This window comes from Hemibagrus wyckioides, linkage group LG05 (assembly GCF_019097595.1).
Source record: "Hemibagrus wyckioides isolate EC202008001 linkage group LG05, SWU_Hwy_1.0, whole genome shotgun sequence".
NCBI classification, from domain to species: domain Eukaryota; kingdom Metazoa; phylum Chordata; class Actinopteri; order Siluriformes; family Bagridae; genus Hemibagrus; species Hemibagrus wyckioides.
Window position 1 is genome coordinate 11,054,508 of NC_080714.1, and position 20,022 is coordinate 11,074,529.

General features: G+C 39.5%; 1 protein-coding gene across 1 annotated transcript; it reads right to left on the bottom strand.

Annotated features, from left to right (window-relative positions):
* Window positions 1-75: 75 nt before the first annotated feature.
* Window positions 76-12,434, bottom strand: LOC131353451 (NLR family CARD domain-containing protein 3-like). The gene is made up of 10 exons (XM_058390506.1): window positions 12,208-12,434; window positions 8,696-8,794; window positions 5,769-5,867; window positions 5,295-5,346; window positions 4,887-5,088; window positions 2,824-4,597; window positions 1,936-2,109; window positions 1,435-1,605; window positions 1,062-1,238; window positions 76-897 (listed from the first exon to the last, which is right to left on the bottom strand). Exons 1-10 carry the CDS (start codon window positions 12,258-12,260, stop codon window positions 861-863), a joined length of 2,838 nt encoding a protein of 945 aa, XP_058246489.1. The 5' UTR covers window positions 12,261-12,434; the 3' UTR covers window positions 76-860.
* Window positions 12,435-20,022: the final 7,588 nt, after the last annotated feature.

Below are 20,022 nucleotides of genomic sequence, written 5' to 3' on the forward strand. Positions count from 1 at the left end.
CTTGGGTCCCAGAAATGTTCCTCTGTTATAAATTCATATAATAATTATAAGGTACGGTGAGACTGTCAACAGTATGATTTATTTAATCCACTCTTCTCCAGTACATTTAACTCCTGTTCATACACACATTAAAGGATAACACATTTAATAATAAACATAAACTTAAACACCAACACCCTCATTAAAATGCACATTACAATAATATACAATAGAAGTATAATTATATAAATTTCAGCCCATGCAAGCAAAGGCAGACACCACATCACATTCTTCATGATGATAAAGATGGAAAAAATCCCATGTAATTTGGTGGCCAGTGTGCACTTTCTCGTCTGCCCAAGTCTCACACTCGTTTCTCTTAATAGTCCTTTCAGGGACAAATGGGCCCTATACTGAACATCTACCCCCAAGCTTGTAGTATAAAGTATATCTTTGAAGCAATTTTACTGACTATAATGTAGAACATTTTAATAATTTAAAATACCTTAACAAGAAATCAGTCAAGAGAGCTGTTACCATGGTTACCATTAAACATATATAAGGAACGATCACAGGTTTAAATATCATTTTTAAATAAAAATATTCTGTAATCAAAATCAAAATCAAAAAAAAATTCTATATTTCTGTAATCAATGTGATAATATCTCTGTATTGTGTTTTTAGATGCTAAAGGATTTGACTGTTGAATGTTATTAAAGCCTGAGGTAACTAGTAGGTGGGTAATCAGTCTCAGTAATTGTTATGGAAGTTGTTATGGAACATCTGAATATGAATGATTCAGCTCCCAAACTTCTGGCCAGGTTCTAACGCCTCACCAAAACTGCTTTATCCTGGAATAGAGGTCTGAGGTGAGACTCTTGTCATATGCCAGTCCTGGTGAGTATATTATACTTAATTCTGAAAGACAGAGAACAGTGTCAGTGTAAACAAACAATATGAGCATAAACACACTCTCTCTCTCTCTCTCTCTATTTCTCTCTCTCAAAGTGACAATATTATGCAAAACACACTAAATATCATGCAATACAGTGGAGTAAAGAGACAAAGATTCTGTAACTTACACTAGTGTCTTCAGTTTACAGTGAGGATTACTTAGTAGATCAGAGAGCAGCTTCACTCCTGATTCTCCTGGATAATTAAAACTCAGATCCAGTTCTCTCAGGTGTGATGCGGAGTTTGACTTCAGCGCTGAAGCCAGAGCAGCACAACCTTTATCTGTTATATTGCAGTTACACATCCTGCAAGACAGAGAAACTTCTCACTTTTAACACACTTTTTTGCAGTGAAAGAAAAAAATCTTTATATACATTTACTCTCCATTTTCACACTCAAAACAATACAAGTAACATATTGTTACAATTACCATAGATAAAAACTGGATGTTGCTGCATTTAATAAAACTCTGTGGGTGTGTGTGTGTGTGTGTGTGTGTACCTCAGTATCTCCAGTGTACAGTGTGGAAGCTTCAGTGCATTAGAGAGCAGCTCCACTCCTGAATCCTGCAGATTATTGTAACTCAGGTTCAGTTCTCTCAGACTGGAGTTTGAGCTGAGAACTGAGGACAGAACTCTACAGGTTTCCTCTGTCAGATTACACTGGAACAGGCTGGAAAATAAATAAAGTGTTTGCTATATATCTGATTGTGAAATGACATGTTTCCATCAGTTGTGAAATAAACTATCTACCTGAGCACAATGCTCTTATGTCAGACTATAGTTTGTTTCCTGTTTTCTAAGTTCTTGCCCTAGCCTATTATAATCCTCTTTATATGCAATATTGTTTATTAAAGACCAAAATGCATTAGCTGTCATGTTTCAACCCCCCCAGATGAAAGCACATATGTAAAATTCTATATAAATATTTTATTATTATTTTTATTGTTATTATTATTATTATTACTTTTGCATTTATAAACATAATTTGATGTGTGTATACCTCAGTATCTCCAGTCTACATTGTGGATTCTTCAGTCCATCAGAGAGCAATTTCACTCCTGAGTCCTGCAATTTATTGTCATCTAAGTCCAGTTCTCTCAAACTGGAAGTATTTGAGCTGAGAACTGAAGACAGAACTCTACAGCTTTCCTCTGTCAGATTACAATGATGCAGCCTGAAAGAGAAATGATGAAATATCAGAACACTGACCTCAAACACTCAAACACAACCCTAATACAACTAAAGGTGAACATGTAACAGAAATGTCAGTGTGTTTCTCTCAAACACACAGAAATTAGAGGACAGGACTCCACATCAGTACATTTTATAGGCACTCCACAATCTCTCAAGTACAATTCATAATGTATTTACATGTTAGGTTCATTATATGGTTCATTCACATTAAAAACAGTTGGTATGTATTATTCTCTGTGCTTGTACAGTTACAAATCTGTCACCTTAAGACCTCCAATTTTACACACACATTGGTTCAGCTGTGTGGTGTGGACCTGAGTACAGGTGGAGTGTTTATATACATCCAAACAGATCTTAACTAAAGAGAAATTTTGATATGTTCAAACCAAACCTATCAAACTATGAAAGTGTCCTCATTTTGTCTCACAGGTTTTGCAAAGTGTAGAAAGGACATCATAGGATAAGAAAATACCATAATGAATCAAGTCTATTTATGGATATTTTCCTTCATCAACTATTTCGCTTGTTACAAAAGCTACTTTTCAGCTAATATTTATATTAATCCCATTGTGACAGTGTTATGTTTTTCTTGTTTTTTGAGAGATTTCTTTTCAATGTCACTTCCAAATAAAAGTGCTGTTAGTTTAAAATAATAGTTCATGCAATAATACATTTATAAATAAAAAATACTCACACAGCTTTTCTTGAGGATTTGACCACTGGCAGCAACCTCAGAAGACATTCATTTGATCGATCATATTTCCTCAAATCAAACACATCCAGCTCCTGTTCTGAGTTCAGTAACACAAACACCAGAGCTGACCACTGAGCAGGAGAGAGTCTGGTTCCAGTAAGACACATGAAACCCCCTCTGTTCAGGTATGTTTGAACTTCGTGCTCTAGAGAATGATCATTCAGTTCATTTAGACAGTGAAACAGATTGATGGATTTCTCTGGAGATGGATTCTCCCTGATCTTCTTCTTGATGTACTCAACTGTTTCCTGTTTGCTTTGAGAGCTGGTTTCTGTCTGTGGCATTAAGCCCTGTAAAAGAGTCTGACTGGATTCCAGTGAGAGACCCAGAAGGAAGCGAAGGAACAGGTCCATATGTCCATTCTCACTCTGTAAAGCTTTGTCCACTGCACTCCTGAGGAAATCAAACATGTTTGACTTTCTGAAAAGATCAGGCAGATCCATGGTTTGTTGTTCTGTTACATTTCTGCTGATGAAGGAGAAAAAGGCATATAAAGCAGCAAGAAACTCCTGAACACTCAGATGTACAAAGCTGAACACCTTCCTCAGGTGAAGTCCAAACTCCTCTCTAAAGATTTGGGTACACACTCCTAAATCCACTGAAACTTCTCTGACATCAGTGCCACACTCTCTTAGGTCTTCTTCATAGAAGATCAGGTTTCCTTTTTCCATCTGGTGGAAAGCCAGTTTTCCCAGTGCCAGGATACTCTCTCTGGTCTGCTGAGTATCAATATCACATTTCTGATGAAACTTTTGGTCTTTGTGTTTGATCTGAAAGATCAGGAATTGTGTGAACATTTGAGTCAGAGTCTTGGGGATCTCTTCACTTTCTGCTTCACCCAACATTCTCTCTAGAACAGTTGCTGACATCCAGCAAAAAACTGGGATGTGGCACATGATGTAAAGGCTTCTTGAAGACTTTATGTGTTTGATGATTTTATTGGCCAGGCTCTGATCACTGATCCTCTTCCTGAAGTATCCCTCTTTCTGAGGATCACTGAAGCCTCGTAACTCTGTTACCTGGTCTACACACTCAGGAGGGATCTGATTGGCTGCTCCTGGTCGAGAGGTTATCCAGAGGAGAGCAGAGGGAAGCAGATTCCCCTTGATGAGGTTGGTCAGCAGCACATCCACTGAGGCTGACTCTGTCACATCACACAACCTCTCATTTTTCTGGAAATTTAGAGGCAGTCGACACTCATCCAGACCATCAAAGATCAACACCACTTTGTAGGAGTCAGAGTCTATTAATTCTAATTTTCTTATTTCTGGGAAAAAGTGATGAAGAAGATTAATCAGACTGAGATTTTCCTTCTTCATCAAATTCAGCTCTCTAAAGGGAAGTGGAAACATGAAGAAGATGTCCTGATTTGCTTTTCCTTCAGCCCAGTCCAGAATGAACTTCTGCACAGAGACTGTTTTTCCAATTCCAGCAATTCCCTTAGTCAGCACAGTTCTGATGGACTTGTCTGTAAAGAGGTCATTATATTTGATGGGTGTCTCCTTTGTTGCTGGTCTCCTGGTCTCTGTCTCAATCTGTCTCACCTCATGTTCTTTATTGATGTTTCCACTCCATCCCTCAGTAATGTAGAGCTCTGTGAAGATCTCATTCAGAAGTTCTGAGCTTCCCTGCTGTGAAATTCCTTCATTAATTCTTTTACACTTCTCCCTCAGTTTGGATTTCAACTTTGGCTGATACACAGAGCCCACAGACTCTAATAAACAAAATAATAACATGTTTTAATGCAAAACAACTGAGCACCATATAAAATGTAAAATTATTTCAAGCACTGCTGTTCATTCCTGATTCATTATTATTGAAGGAACAGGACAATTGTATTGAGTAACTACAAGCTGGACCACAAACAGAACAGGAAAGCACCAGAGGTATTTAATGCTAAAATCTTACTTGAAACTATAGTTTTGTAAAAGTGTTAATATCTAAAACTATTTCCTCTCCCTAAAGTGAAGCTGATGGAATAAAGCCATGACTCAGACTCTTACTTTTGTGCAGTGTGTTAGCGAGATCTGTGTGGTTCATGCTCCTCAGGACATGCAGTGTGATCTTCAGTGCTCCCTCTCTGACTTGCAGTTGCTCCTTATCCTCTACCTCTTTCTCAATGCATGCTGGGTAATCAGGACTCAGGAGCTTCATAGACCTCTTCAACTCATTCTTTATCAGAGTGATGACTTTGTCTTCCAGCTCCTAATTAGAAACACATTTAACACACAGATTTATATACTGATATTGAATATTTAAATATGTTACACAGTGATAGATGCTTTGATTTTACGTATATAAAAAAGCAGAAAACTTTCTTTCTATTACTACAGTTGCAACTGAAATTCTGTCTGATCACCCATAATGCTGTTGATAAATCTCTGAGTATACACACACACACACACAGATACCTTGAATATGGACTCCAACTGATTTCTGCTAATGTTTGACTTATTTTGTGATCTGTGAACAAACAAGATATATTATGTGGAATACATGTATTCATAGCTGCACAACACACTTACAAATACAGAAACGGATATTTACTATTCTCCTAATAATGTAAAGTTCAGGATTTCTTTGCTGATGTTAACATATTTAGAAATAAATCTGTAAATGAATGAATGAATGAATAAAGTAGCTATATTGTCATTAATGTCCGAGATGTAAATGTTCTTCTGTAGCACCGCAGACCCTCTAGCTCAGGAACTGCTCACCAAACCGGAAAGATGCAGTTTTCTTCATTGCCAGTCTGAGTGTTGCAGCGCTGCACAATTTAGTGTTTTACTGCTTCAACACTTGAAAAAGCTCATGAAGGATTTTATTACGAGACGAGTGAGTTTGATCTGGTGGAACAGTGTCGTAAAACACCTCACAATACTTACCTCAGATGAGTTGAACCGTCTCGTACTCTGAAGTGTAGTGGATCATCCATTGACCTGTCACTCTGCATGGATATACAGCTGGGTTCTGGTGAGTCTGATCTAGAATTACAACAGTAATATCAGCAATAATAATAATTGTGTCATCCTGCAATCTATTGTCTTTCAGGTCCAGTTCTCTCAGACTGGAGGAATGTAAGCTGAAAACAGAAGACAGAACTCTACAGCTTTCCTCTGTCAGATTACACTCATGAAGCCTGAAAGAGAAATGATGAAATATCAGAACACTGATCTCAAACACTCAAACATACCCCTAATACAGTTAAAGTCAAACTTGTAACAGAAGTGTCAGTATGTTTCTCTCATACACACAGGACAGGACTCTTGATCAGCACATTGTATAGTCACTCTCTCTACTACAATTCATAATGTATTTACATGTTAACTTCATTATATGAATAATTCATATTAAAAACAGTAAAACAGTTATTATGTAGTTTCAGGTGTATGGTGTGAACCAAACAGTGTAGCTATGAAAGTGTCCTCATTTTGTTTCACACAGGGGCATAATTTCCAGTGGGGACAGGGGGAACAGGGAGGAGCAGGACCGAGCAGACACAGAGAGAATGCCTGTGTCGATGCGCGCGTCCGCATCCAGGAACGACGCGTGCACACTCTAAAACTAGCTGACTGAAAGTTGTGATGAATAGGTATCGCCGGCTGCAGAACAGTCAGCAATGAAATGCCAGAAGCAGCAACAGATGACTTTAATGTCATCATGGATGAAAAGAAAGAATGGAGATGTGAGTTGGTTGATTCAGTAACTTAGCTCAGTTCTGTGTACCATTGAAAACTTTAAACCACACATTTTCTCTCAGCAATGTATGACAAGCAGACTCTGGATGCCAATTTAATGTTAGACTCAATATGATCATAACTCAGTGGTTTTCATATCAGAGGACAGATGAGGTGTATAGTTAGGATACATGGAAAGATGTGATTGAATGGATAGATGGAGGACAATGAAAAATGTTCTTCATATTTTTATGTTTGTGAGACTTTGTGACAATCTTGCATCCTGTGTACCAAATAAGTAGTGTATCTATTGTGTTATCAATTTTCCCATCCTTTTGGATTACAGAAGTAAGGATTACAGATTGTTATTCCTACCCTGCTATAATACAGTGTTGGATTAATAAAAAATGATCTACTTTAGGTATTTGTGCTGCACAGAAAATTAGCACCAGGAATATAAATATTCTAATTTGTTCATTATTTAAGGGTGGTTGTTTATAAATGAAAGACAATTATTAAAGTAATGATCAACATTTTCATATAATTAAATATTAATTTTGCTGCTGTCTATCTGCACCTACATAGTGATTCTACACACACAGTTTATAAAAGCTGTTTGCTTTTTCTATTCTAAACCCCTGCGGTTTGGTGGATGTGTCTCTGACAGATGTCCTGTGCAACAAGTGATTTATTTTACATTTTCAGCTACAGCGGTTAGTTTAAAATACAAGTTTGTTTAACAGTGGAAATTGAGTCTCACATTATTTAAATTTTATTCACACACAAAACATTAATGGTGAACATTTTTGACTTTATAAAATGATTCTCTCAAATCTTCCTCATCTGCCCCTATTAAACAATAAAGAAAGTAAGATATCTTTTTTATATACATAGTTTAGTAGCCTAATATTCTTTCTGTCAGAATTTATCATGATAATCAACTTAATTATTTCCTGGATTTTGTATCACCATAGTCCCTAAATGTATGTAAATGCAGGAAATGAGATTCAAATCCAAAACATTTTCCCCCATTTTGTGTCCCCCCACTTCTCAAACCAAAGTTACACCCTTGGTCTCACAGGTGTTGCAAAGTGTAGAACAGACAGTGTGATATGGTAATACATATCATAAGATAAGAAAATATCATAATAAATTATGCCTATTGATGGATATTTTTCTTTATCCTCTAGATCACTTATTTATTTATTTATTTATTTATTTATTTATTTTATATTTATTTTTGTATGGTTATTTTTGTCTAGGTAATTTTTTTTATTGTTATTGGGGATTTGGTGTGCTGACATATGTGTAGTGGGATGAGCTGGTCAAGCATGCACGGGAAGAGTGTGCGTAATCTGCAACACATGGTATTCGTAACCATTCGTAATTCGCATGAGTGCTGACAAATAAAATTCAGAAAAGTTTCATAACTCTGTGTATGCCCACATTATTCTGATGGACCCATTTACAAGAGATAGGAGATTCCTCTGATGGTTCACAGCCCCTCTTACACTTACAAAAGCTACATTTCAGCCGCTGATTTATGTTATTAAGGCCAGAGGTAAGAGCTACTCCCTACAACAGCCAGCCCAACTAAATGATGGAATTGTTACCTAAAATGAGAGATGGTGCTGTCAATTGGACTCCTAAAACTTGAAGTTGAATAGAATGTTTTACTTTTTATATTTTGTATTTGTATTTATCTCATTGTGACAGTGATTTGTTTTTGGGTTTTTTTTGTTAGCTGCACAACACTCTAATAAATAGAGAAATGGATAGTCACTATTCTCTTAATAATATACACTTCAAGATTTCTTTGCTGATGTTAACATATTTAGAAACAAATCTTTGAATGGATGAATGAATGAATGAATGAATGAATGAATGAATGAATGAATGAATGAATGAATAATTGAATGAAGTAGCTATATTGTCCATTTATATTTTATATATTGACCCTCCAGCTCAGGAACTAAACTGAAAAACAGAGTTTTCCTCATTGCCAGTCTGAGCATTGCAGCGCTGCAAATTTTTTTACTGCTTCAACACTTGATAAAGCTCATGGAGGACTTCATAATGAGACAAGTGAGTTTGATCAGGTGGAACAGTGCCATAAAACACCTCACAATATTTACCTTGCATCAGTAGAACTGTCTTGTTTTTTGAAGTGTAGTGTCCTATCTATTGACTTCTCACTCTGCATGGACACACAGCTGGGTTCTGGTGAGCCTGATCTAGAATTACAACAAAAATCTCAATAATTAATATTTTGATGTCTCAGCAGTGAAACAATGAGTTTATAATTAAATACCAATAACTTCATCCTCTTAAATTATGGAATAAAATCACTGTCAAAAATAATCGTGCGTAATTCAGAAGATTTGTGTGTAATTCTGTGTTTTGTCTGAGTTGGATTCCAAATTCTACGGCCACGGCAGTTTACAGATACGAGATTTTGTGTGTTTGTTACAGTACAACTCTAAAATGTATGACTATGACCGATTACAGACACAACGCTCGGTTTCACAACACCTCTGTTGCACGGACGACATGCGAAATTACGCCCACAAATGTTTTTTGTTTTTTTTAAATGACTTGAAACAATACAAAATAGAATACAAAGCACATTAAATACAGTTAAACAACAACAACAAAAAAACATTAATTACAATAAATCAAACACAAAGGACAAATAATTATAAATAATATGGCAGTCCAAGTAAAGGTAAAAGACACGAGAGGATAGTTATGATATATAAACAGTGGGAAAGATGTAGCAAGAGATATATTTACGTCAATTAAAAACAGTGTCATAGAAATGTAGAAGTCTATTATTCTTCTTATTAAATCGAATTAGTTTAAGAGAATTAAAAAGTGAGGTCATTTCCATTATGAAAAGGGGGAAATTCAGTTGTTCCTTTCGCATTCTTTGTTTATGTATAAAGAATTTTGCATTTAAGACAAAATAATTAACTACAAATTCAAGAGGTTTATTTTCCGAATTCTCATAATAAAAAATTACGTCTTTACTGCCAAAGGAGTGAGATACATTGAGGTGGTCCAAGAGGTGGCATTTTAGAATCTTTTTGTTTTCTCACACTCAAAGAACAAATGTATCAAAGTTTCATCTAGTGTATCACAGAAAGAACATTTATTATCTACCTCCAAATATCTAGATAAAAGAGAGTTTACAGGGTAAATCTTGTGGAGAATCTTAAAGTGAACATCTTTTATTTTGTTAGAAATGCAGTATTTATTAGGTATAAGCCAGGCTTTATGCCAGTTAATATCTTGAATATAAGATCTCCAATAAAATTTCCCTCTCGGAGTAATTATTCTTTGGGTTTGAAAAATCCGGCGAATGTGTTTATTATTGCATTTACGCCCACGAATGTAGTGTGTAAAACCACTGTCAAAAATACGTCATCAAGGCCACATGCACAGGCATTACTATCTGAGGGAAGATGAATCAATTCGGCGCATGCGCCCCGCCACCGTTTTAAACCACTGGTGCCAAAATGCCAGATCAGCAGCCAAGTGCTCACTCATCTATGGAAGCCCGTTCCCGTCACTGAATAAAAAATAAAAAAGGTTATTGCGAATTTTTCTCTCACGATTCGGACTTTTTTCTCAGAATTTTTTCTCAGAGTTGCACAGTTTACAGGGTAAACTCAGTTTAAAATAGGAATTTTGTGTTAGCCACCTTTTTGAAATGCCAGAATTTGATATAACCCGTTCATGATATAACAATTTTCCTCTGCATGCCCCTTAACATGAAAATCAAGGGGGAGTTCTGTTGATGTACTGCCAAGCCCCAATGAAGTACCTCTGTGGTCCAGTAAAAAAATAATGATAAATCATTGTCTGATGATAGATATTACAGTATACTGACTTGAGAATAATTTTCCCTGATAACATTTCATCAGTCATGTCATATTTTTTTTACTGCTACCTTTCGGAATAATAATGTGATGCCAGATTTGTGAATAAAATATTGATCTAATCAGTTAATATACAATTGTACTTTGTAGGGAGGAACACTTTCAAATGTCTGCTATTATTCATCTGCGATGAAGCAGCACTTTTTATGTATGCGACTGTTAATGACGCTAATAATTGGGGGCCATAATGTAAAGATATAAAATGCATTTAATGACCCCTTTAATATGCAGTGTACTAAGAAGATCAGACATCTGTAAGACAACATAGAAAGCATATTTGGGCTTAATAGGGTAACTTCCAACCTGTCAATAAACTCAAAAGTAGAAATTGAGGATTAATGTTATTTATATTTTTCACAATTATAGTAAGCATATTGACCATTGGCGTTGCTAGGCCATTTTTAGGGTGGCTTTAGCCCCCCTAACATTTCCACTCAGCCCTCCTAAAATTCTGTGATTCTCCATAAACTCTACACAGATTGGTGATCCCCTCAGTCCCCTTTAAATTTCATATGAAAACAGACTTCGGCTCTTCCCCGTCTTTCAGCGCGTTCTTCAATCCGCAGACCGGGGCGTCGCAGAACGAGGATCAGAGGACAAGTGTGTGTGTGTGTGTGTGTGTGTGATCAGGAAGGCTCGTATTTGGCTTGTTCAGTTCTCAAATGTTAGACACATCTATGCAACACAGTGGAATGCTGCAATAAGTTTACCATCCTACCCTGTTAGTCAAACCTTTATTTTATTTATTTAATTATTTAATTTTTATTTTTTACTATTATACCCTCATTGAGGACTGAGCCTCCCTTAATTGAAAATTCTAGAATTGCCCCTGATATTGAGACTTTTTACAGTACAGCCAGGTAGCATGCAAGGCAAGCACAGAAAAAAAGTCAGAATTGCGAGTTTATATCTCACAATTCTGAGAAAAAGTCTGAATCGTGAGACAAAAAGTCGCAATAACCTTTTTTTATTTTTTATTCAGTGACGGGAACGGGCTTCCATAGATGAGTGAGCGCTTGGCTGCTGATCTGGCATTTTGGCGCCGGTGGTTTAAAACGGTGGCGGGGCGCATGCGCCGAATCGATTCATCTTCCCTCAGATAGTATTGCCTGTGCATGTGGCCTTGATGACGTATTTTTGACAGTGGTTTAACACACTACATTCGTGGGCGTAATTTCGCATGTCGTCCGTGTAACAGAGGTGTTGTAAAAACGAGTGTTGTGTCTGTAAACGGTCATAGTCGTACATTTTAGTGTTGTACTGTAACTAGTACAACACTAAACTGTCATGGCCGTAGAATTTGGAATCCAACTCGGACAAAACAGAATTATGCACGATTATTTTTGACACTGATTTTATTCCATATTAAATCAGCTACAGTCTGTGCACTGATACCTTAGGAATCACACTGATGTCAGAAGTCCCAGTCACAGCTCAAATGACTCAGCTAGGTCTTAAAGCCTGTAGAGTTCACTAACTTAAAGCTATGTTGCTCTTATGCTTCACAGTACACAGTCCTTTTTACTCTTCTCTCAGGGAATGATTTCTCTAAACTGTTCTTAGATCAGATTAGTGATATATTTACTGCTATGAAACACCTTAATCTAAAGATTAGCTTTTCTGTTAACTAGTGAGTGTTTAGAAATACAGATCGGTTCCAATAAGACAGTGCATATTTCTGGCTGGTGAATGTGAAAGTGACTCACCTCTCATCTTTCTTTAAGTCCTGTTTTCCAGATACACTCGTGTTGGAGGTCATGTTTCCTTCTCCAGATTACTGCAAGACACACACTTTCTTCACTCCAACATTGGTGTGTAAAATCAAATCCTGTATCAGCACAGTATCAAATATTAAGACAGAAAAAACACCGTTCGTCACAAAATGGAGCTGCTGAGTTTCAATTTTACTAACACTGTCTAACTGGTATATCTGGTTCTGTTTCATTCCTACAGAGGCAGTATGAATACTTTGGAGTATCGCAGTGCCAGCCAGATAGGTCGAGAGAATATACCAACAAAGTCACGTGGTGACGTATGCTGAGCTCTGCAGCGTTATAAGCCGCAGTAACTCAGCGTTCCACCTCATTTGCTTTCTAGCTTGGTTGAGATAGGTCGCCTTTTTTGGAATCATATTTGCGCTGTTAAGTGCAGCTTACTAGAGCAGCGAAATATCGTCCTCACAAGCTGTCAGCGCACTTTCACGTACTTTCAAGGGATTCGGAACACTTCAGCAGTGCTGAGCATAACCATTATATATATATTTAGTTTTTTGAGTGTTTTTCCTTGAAATTTTTTGGTTTTTGCATTGTGCCCCTTGGTTCAATCCATAGGCAACTAGCTGTATTTTTTCTCTTTTGCGAGCCTTGTTGTTATTGTCTGTCGGTTTTATCTGGAGGAATTGTATTTCTTTATTGCGTAATTAGCATCTCTCCACTTGACGCAAACCTTACGGTGCTATCTGAGGGTGCTAATAGTGAGGAACAGTATGGCCCACAGCTCGATTGCCACTGGTTTCCCATTGACTTGTAAGCTGTGCCCTAATAATCTTCTCCCAGATGACGGTCATGAGACCTGCCCATCGTGTTTGGGTGTTCAACATCTGATAGAGGCTCTCACAGACCCATGTTTGCACTGCAGTATATTACCCATGTTGGAACTACAGCTCCGTCTTGCTGAGTTAGATCCTAGTTCAAGGAGGAATCTCTTGATTCTCCTTATTTTTCTGACTTGGATGTGCTTTCTACGAGTGCTTCTGATTCCTTTTTGCTTGATCATGGGGAAACTGTGGATGTGGCTGTGCAACCCTCACCTCCGGATGTTTTTACTGGTCACCCAGCAAGAGAGGGGTCTAGTGAAGGGTCAGTTCAGTCGACTGGACAGGTCAGATCGTCTTCTGACGAGACCTTGGCTGTACTCCGAATGGCAACTGCTCGTCTAGGACTCGATGAGTCGCCTGCCCAATCTGCTCAAACCAACATTTTTTTCAGACAGCCCTCAGCTGCAAATTCCTTTGCCATGCCACCATGTAAGGATTTTGTGACTGAATTTTCAAATGCTCTCACAGGTTCTGGTCCACCTAAGTGGCACTCAAAGATTGCTCAAACTCTAGCAACTATGGCTGAAGCTGATTCCATTGGGATGGGACGTGCTCCAGAAATAGAGCAGCCTGTTGCAGCCTTGGTGGTGTCCCTTGACGAGGCTTTACAAGGGAATGTGCGATGCCCCAGTGCGCAATGTGGTCGCACAGATTCGTTACTGAAAAAGGCATACGAGTCTGTCGCCTACATAGCATACAGAAAACACAATCTGTCAATTCCTTCTTGACCCCTCCATTTCACAATTCCTACAAACGGCTCTTTTGGCCACAGCCATGTAACCCGTGAGCTGGGTAACCTTACAGCCACGTTTTTGGCAGCCCACCGCCAAGTGTGGCTTGCCCAAGCACGGCTACCTGAGGATTGTAATAAAACCTTGAGAGAGCTTCCTTTTGTTCCTGGACATCTTTTTGGACCTAATGTTTCAGAACTGTTGGAAAAGAGGGTAAAATTGTCTGAAGCCACTCGCCAACTGACGCAGGTGCAGCACAACTCTACCTTTAAGATGCCAGCAGTTCAAAATCATCATCGCTATGCCACAATAGACCTCAGTCACAGCTCCATCAAAGGCTTCATGTTATTGATGACGTACGGGCTTCTCGGCGATGAAGATGGGTTTTATTCGACATATTTTTTTATTCCGAAAAAGGACGGTGGGTTCTGCCCAATTCTCGATTTGAGGCGTCTGAATTTGTTCCTGAAGGTCCTTCCTTTTCGAATGCTGCGCACGGCTGACGTTCTTCGGGCTGTGGCAGTGGGCGATTGGTTTGTGAGTGTCGACCTGAAAGATCATTTTCATGTTCCAATTGCTGTTCATCACAGAAGGTTTCTGCGTTTCAGTTTCCAAAATCAAGCCTACCAGTTCAAGGTTCTACCTTTCGGCCTTTCCCTTGCTCCCCGCGTCTTCACAAGGTGTGTGAGCGCAGCTCTATCTCCTCTCTGGATGAGAGGCATGCGTGTTCTACCATATCTGGACGACTGGCTGCTCTGTGCACCCACAAGACAACAGGCCGTGCAAGACTCCAAACTGCTTTTAAGACACGTGCAGTAGTTGGGTTTCTCTGTGAACAAGAAAAAGAGCTGTCTGATTCCAGCACAGACCACTACATTCATGGGAATGACCCTGAACTCCCGTCTGATGTCTGCCTCCCTGTCGCAGGGACGTGTGACAAACATTCTGCAACTCTTGGCTCGTTTTCGGGCCAGGTGTGTCTTTGCGTTACCAGATTGTTCTAAGACTGTTAGGGATGTTAACGGCTGCTACAGTGATTGAACAGGCCTCTTTTCAGACTTCTTCAGGGTGTGATTCCCCTCGGTTTGCTCCACCTCAGACCACTACAGTTATGGAACAACAGCTTACGACTCAATCCCTCCCGACATCTCCATCGACTGGTTGTGATTCTCACAGTTGCATACGTACGTTGAGGCGATGGGGACAGGTAGATTTTCTAAAGGCAGGAGTGCCCCTGGGTGTTGTTCCCTCTTGGCGAGAGTTGGTCACAACCGACACTTCCCTCACAGGCTGGGGGGCAACATGGAATCGGAGGGGAATCTGTGGACGATGGACAGCTACTCGGGCAAAAGAACATATCAATCTGCTGGAACTACATGCGGTGTTCATGGCTCTAAGGTATTTCTTACCAGTCCTGGCAGGCCGCCATGTTCTTGTTCGGTCCGACAATACCTCAACAGTGTTCCATCTGAACCACCAGGGTGGCACGAAATCCCGCAGGTCTCTACAACTTACTCACGAGATCCTGACATGGTGTCAGCCACGACTCGCTTCACTGAGGGCAGCTCATATTTCAGGAGCATGCAACCAGACAGCAGATGCCCTTTCCAGGGATCGATTGCATCCAGGGGAATGGAGGCTTCATCCAGATGTGGTGCAGGAGATCTGGCTACGGTTCGGAAGGGCAGAGGTGGATCTTTTTGCCTCAGAGAAGACCACTCACTGTCGATTATGGTTTGCAAAGACCGAGGTGTCCAGCCCCTTGGGTCAGGATGCATTGTCTCATGAATGGCCGACCTGCCTACTATATGCGTTCCCTCCAATTCCTCTGTTGTGGGAGACATTACACAGGATCCTTCTGCGCAAGCACAGAGTGATACTTGTGGCACCACAGTGGCCAGCCAGACCATGGTTTCCTTTGTTACTGAGGCTTCTGACAGGCAATCCGTGGCAGCTTCCCCCAGAAAGGACCTCCTCTCCCAGCTGGAGGCCAGCATCTGGCACCCAGACCCAGCTCGTTTGCAGCTTTGAGTATGGCCGTTGGGATAAATCCTTCTCTGGAGCATTGTGATCCTGCAGTTATTCACACTATCTCCAATGCTAGGGCTTCTTCCACTCATCAGATTTATGCTTCACACTGGAAATTTTTCTCTGCATGGTGTGAGGAGCATGCGCGCATCCCTGCAACATGTGACATACCGAATGTCTTGAGATTTCTTCAACGTTTACTTGAAGAGGGCAAAGCCGCTTCCACATTGAAGGTCTATGTTGCTGCGATTTCTGCACATCATGTCGCAGTTGACGGATCTTCTCTTGGATCTCACAGACTTGTCTGCAGTTTTCTAAAAGGTGCACGCTGTCTGAAGCCTGCTTGAAGTCCTCAATTTCCGGTATGGGATCTACCACTCGTGCTTTCGTTCCTTTGTTCATCCCAATTTGAGCCCTTGCAAGGCAATGACATCAAATGGATATCCCTGAAAACCTTTTTTTTGTTGGCTGTTGACTCTATGAAATGAGTGGGCGAGTTGCATGCACTGTCTGTTAGTGAGCTATGCTTGTATTGGTTGCCAGATGACTCCAGGGTGGTCCTACCCAATCCTTCCTTTCTACCAAAAGTTCTCCTTCCTCAGTTCATAAATCAGAACATTGAACAGGCCTCTTTTCAGACTTCTTCAGGGTGTGATTGAAGAGCTCATCTTTTGTGTCCTGTTCGTGCCTTGAAGTGTTACGTAGACACTACTGCTCAGTTTAGATGTTCGGACCAGTTGTTTGTCTGTTATAGTGGTATGAAGAAAGGTGCTCCAGTGTTGAAGCAGAGATTATTGAACTGGATAGTGGAGACTATTATACTGGCTTACAAGGCAGCAGGGAAACCATTGCCCTCAGGTTTAACTTGCCATTCAACTAGGGCTGTGTCATCATCTTGGGCTGCCTTTAGAGGAGTTTCCTTGGTGGACATCTACACTGCCGCTACCTGGGTTTCTCCTTGCACATTTGCCAGGTTTTATAAGGTTAACGTTGCTGCTCATCATGCCGTGTGTTCTGCAGTTCTTCAGGAGCAGCCTTAAGTTTTTGTCAGGTGGGTGGCATTCCTCATGACTATGTTGGTATGTGTCATCTAAAGTATTCATACTGCCTCTGGCGGTCAGTAGGAATGAAACAGAACGCCAGTTACGCATGTAACTGTTTACAGTTAAACGAACGCAGTGAGAGTAAAATCCATATGCAAAATTTTAATTAACAAACACAGCAATTAATCCAAATTAGCAGACAAGAACTCAGTACAAAAACAGGCACAATTCAAAAATACCAAAGAGCAGTGAGCTGACAAACAAATTCAAAACACTAATCCAATACATATGAAAACCGATAAACAGAAAACCTGGCCAAAAGACAGAGATCAAAATGAGAAGAATGGAACAAGGTTGGGTACACAGAAAAACTGTTGATACTTTGCAAAGAAGTGTGTGTGGTGATGGTTTAAAACTCTGGCAAGAGTTTCCTCTGGTGGGGAGTGGAATAACCCCTCCTAGGAATACCTCCAGGTGTTCTTTTTCTTCTACAGGGTCAACCTTGGGGTCTAGGGGGCAGGTCTGTCTAGGTGTTCTATGTAGAAGTTTTCTGTTAGGGGGTACAGAATATCACTGGCATTTACCCAGTACCTCTCATCTGGACTGTACCCTTCCCAATCCAAAAGATATTGGAGTAACTGGATATTTTTTGTAGTATTTTAAAGGAACCTATATACCTGGAGTTTAGATGAAGCTTGAGGGTTTTGGTGGATAAACAAACAAGTTGTCCTGGCCTGTATGGTGGATGGGGGCATTGCCGGCAGTCAGCCTGTTAGCGTTGGTGCCAAACAGCTCTTAGAAGGAGAATATGCATTACTACTTCACTGGAACCAATGGTCAACAGCTGACAAGTCAGATGGTTCTCCTGACCAGGGAATGTCAGTGTTGATGTTGATGTCAATGTTGTCGATGCTGATGTCAAAGGCAGTATGGGACCATGGGTGTTTGGTTACCAGTAGCAGCTCTAGTAGTTCAGGAGGCAGCTGGCAGGGCATCTTCGATTGAACACAAACTGCACAGGCTTTTAGTCTGAACCAATTCCAGTGGTTATTAGGCAAAGAAAAGTTGGGACATTTTGACAGCTAGATGGACACTTGGGGAGTGGAGCTTCAGGTTGTTGGCCTCGTGGGATTGCCTACATTACTACTTTTGGTGCCAGGTGTATGTGAAGTTAAAGCATGTGAAGAAGAGTGCCCACCAGGCCTGGTGTTGTTCAACCTCTTAGCTTAATATATTCTAGATTTCTGTGGTTGTAATGACATTAAATGGGCAACGAGCCCCTTCTAGACAATGCCACCCCTCTTTCAGTATTTCTTTAATGGAGAGTAGTTCTTTGTTGCTTACATCGTAATTTGCGTCAACACAATCACAAATTCAATTTGATGCATCCACCTTTACCCCAAATGGGATATTGGGGTATGGATGATGTAAGATAGGGGCCATGGTCTGGGTGGCATCAGTCCAGCAGATCTTTCTGGGTTTTCCCTTAAGAAGTTAGGTCAATGGAACGGCCACTGTAATGTATCCCCTTATGAACTACCGATAGAAGTTGGTGAGCCCTAGAAATCTCTGAAGTTCTTTGACAATTGAGGGAATAGGCCATTCTGTCACTGTTCAAACCTTGTCCATATCCATCTTGACCCCTTGACGGTTAATGAGGTAGCCCAGAAAAGTGAGTGTCTTGATGGAACTCAACTTTAACATAGAGTTGATGTTCCAATAGATGAGTAATACATTGTGGACATAGTTAACATGGGCCTTGCATGTCTAAATAGATCAGAATATTGTCAGTGTAAACTATGGCATATCGGGGGAGAAGGTTCCTGAATATTTCATTAATGAAGGATTGAAATACTGCAGGCGCATTCGTTAGGGCATACGACTGACCAGATATTCATAATGTCTTTGAGATGTAATAATTAATTATAATGATTAATTGCATGAACCTGTAACACTCATATTAAAGTGTTTGGTAAGTGTATGTTCATACTATTGTGCAAACTATTATTTTTGCACTCAAGAAAAAAACATTTACTTGCCCCTTAAAGTTGCTTTAAAACTTCTGTTTCAATTTCTACCTGATTAAATTTTCTCTTATATTCTTTAGGTTGACTGCAGATATGCTATTTTATTTTGGCACACTTATGTTGCAGGTCATGGAGTCACCACAGTCAAACCTGTTTTTGGAAAATAAAACTGGTGTTTCTAGGACAATGTAAGCCAAAGGTAGCTAAAAGTAAATTAATTCATTCAACACACCTTTTAGGTTTCTGTCTATTAGGTCTGTGTTTGTAAGTCTGTATTTCCTCAATGCATCAAGATATTCACAATTTTTTACATACATCACACACCAAGTTAAGGGTCAGTTTGAGCTCGAATTGTGATTTCAGGTGTATCAATTCCCATTCAGCCTGGGTTTATTTTGCACTTTATTTTCTGACAGTACAATTATGAAAAACATTTCAAATCATAAAAATAAATTGGTTTTGCAGTTACTCTCACTATGTATAAATGAAATTAATGTATTGCATTGCTTATTAGTTCTAATATCTGAAAGTTTAGAAAATGTAGCAGCTCCTCAAAATACCTACAAAATCAAGATCAGTTGCCCAACATTGCCACCAAGGGGTCTAATTAAAAAAAAAAGATGTAAAGAGCTGATTATATGTCCATACTATGTCCAGACTCTCTCTCTCTCACATTCCAGTACACGTTCTTTTATTTCTTTTCGGCGCTAAGTGTCCTGTGTTCTTGTGTTGTCTTTATTGTATTTATTGTCTTTTTGCACTGTCTTGTCTATGCTCTGTTTGCACCCAGCTGCACACTGTGCACTTTACGTGGCTAAGACAAACTTCTGTCCTAGCTCTGTGGTGTTTGTTTTGTGTTGAACTTGTATGTTTATGTAGCACCAGGTCCTGGAGAAACGTTGTTTCATTTCACTATGTACTGCGCCAGCTATATGTGGTTGAAATGACAATAAAGCTTCTTGAATCTCTCTCTTTCTCTCCCCCCCCCACGAAACCAAGCATACACCATAAGCCAAAAAATTTCCTCACAAGCAGAAATGTGATACAAAAATAGCTGCTTTATTTAGAAATTGAAACATTATCTGAATAGTATATG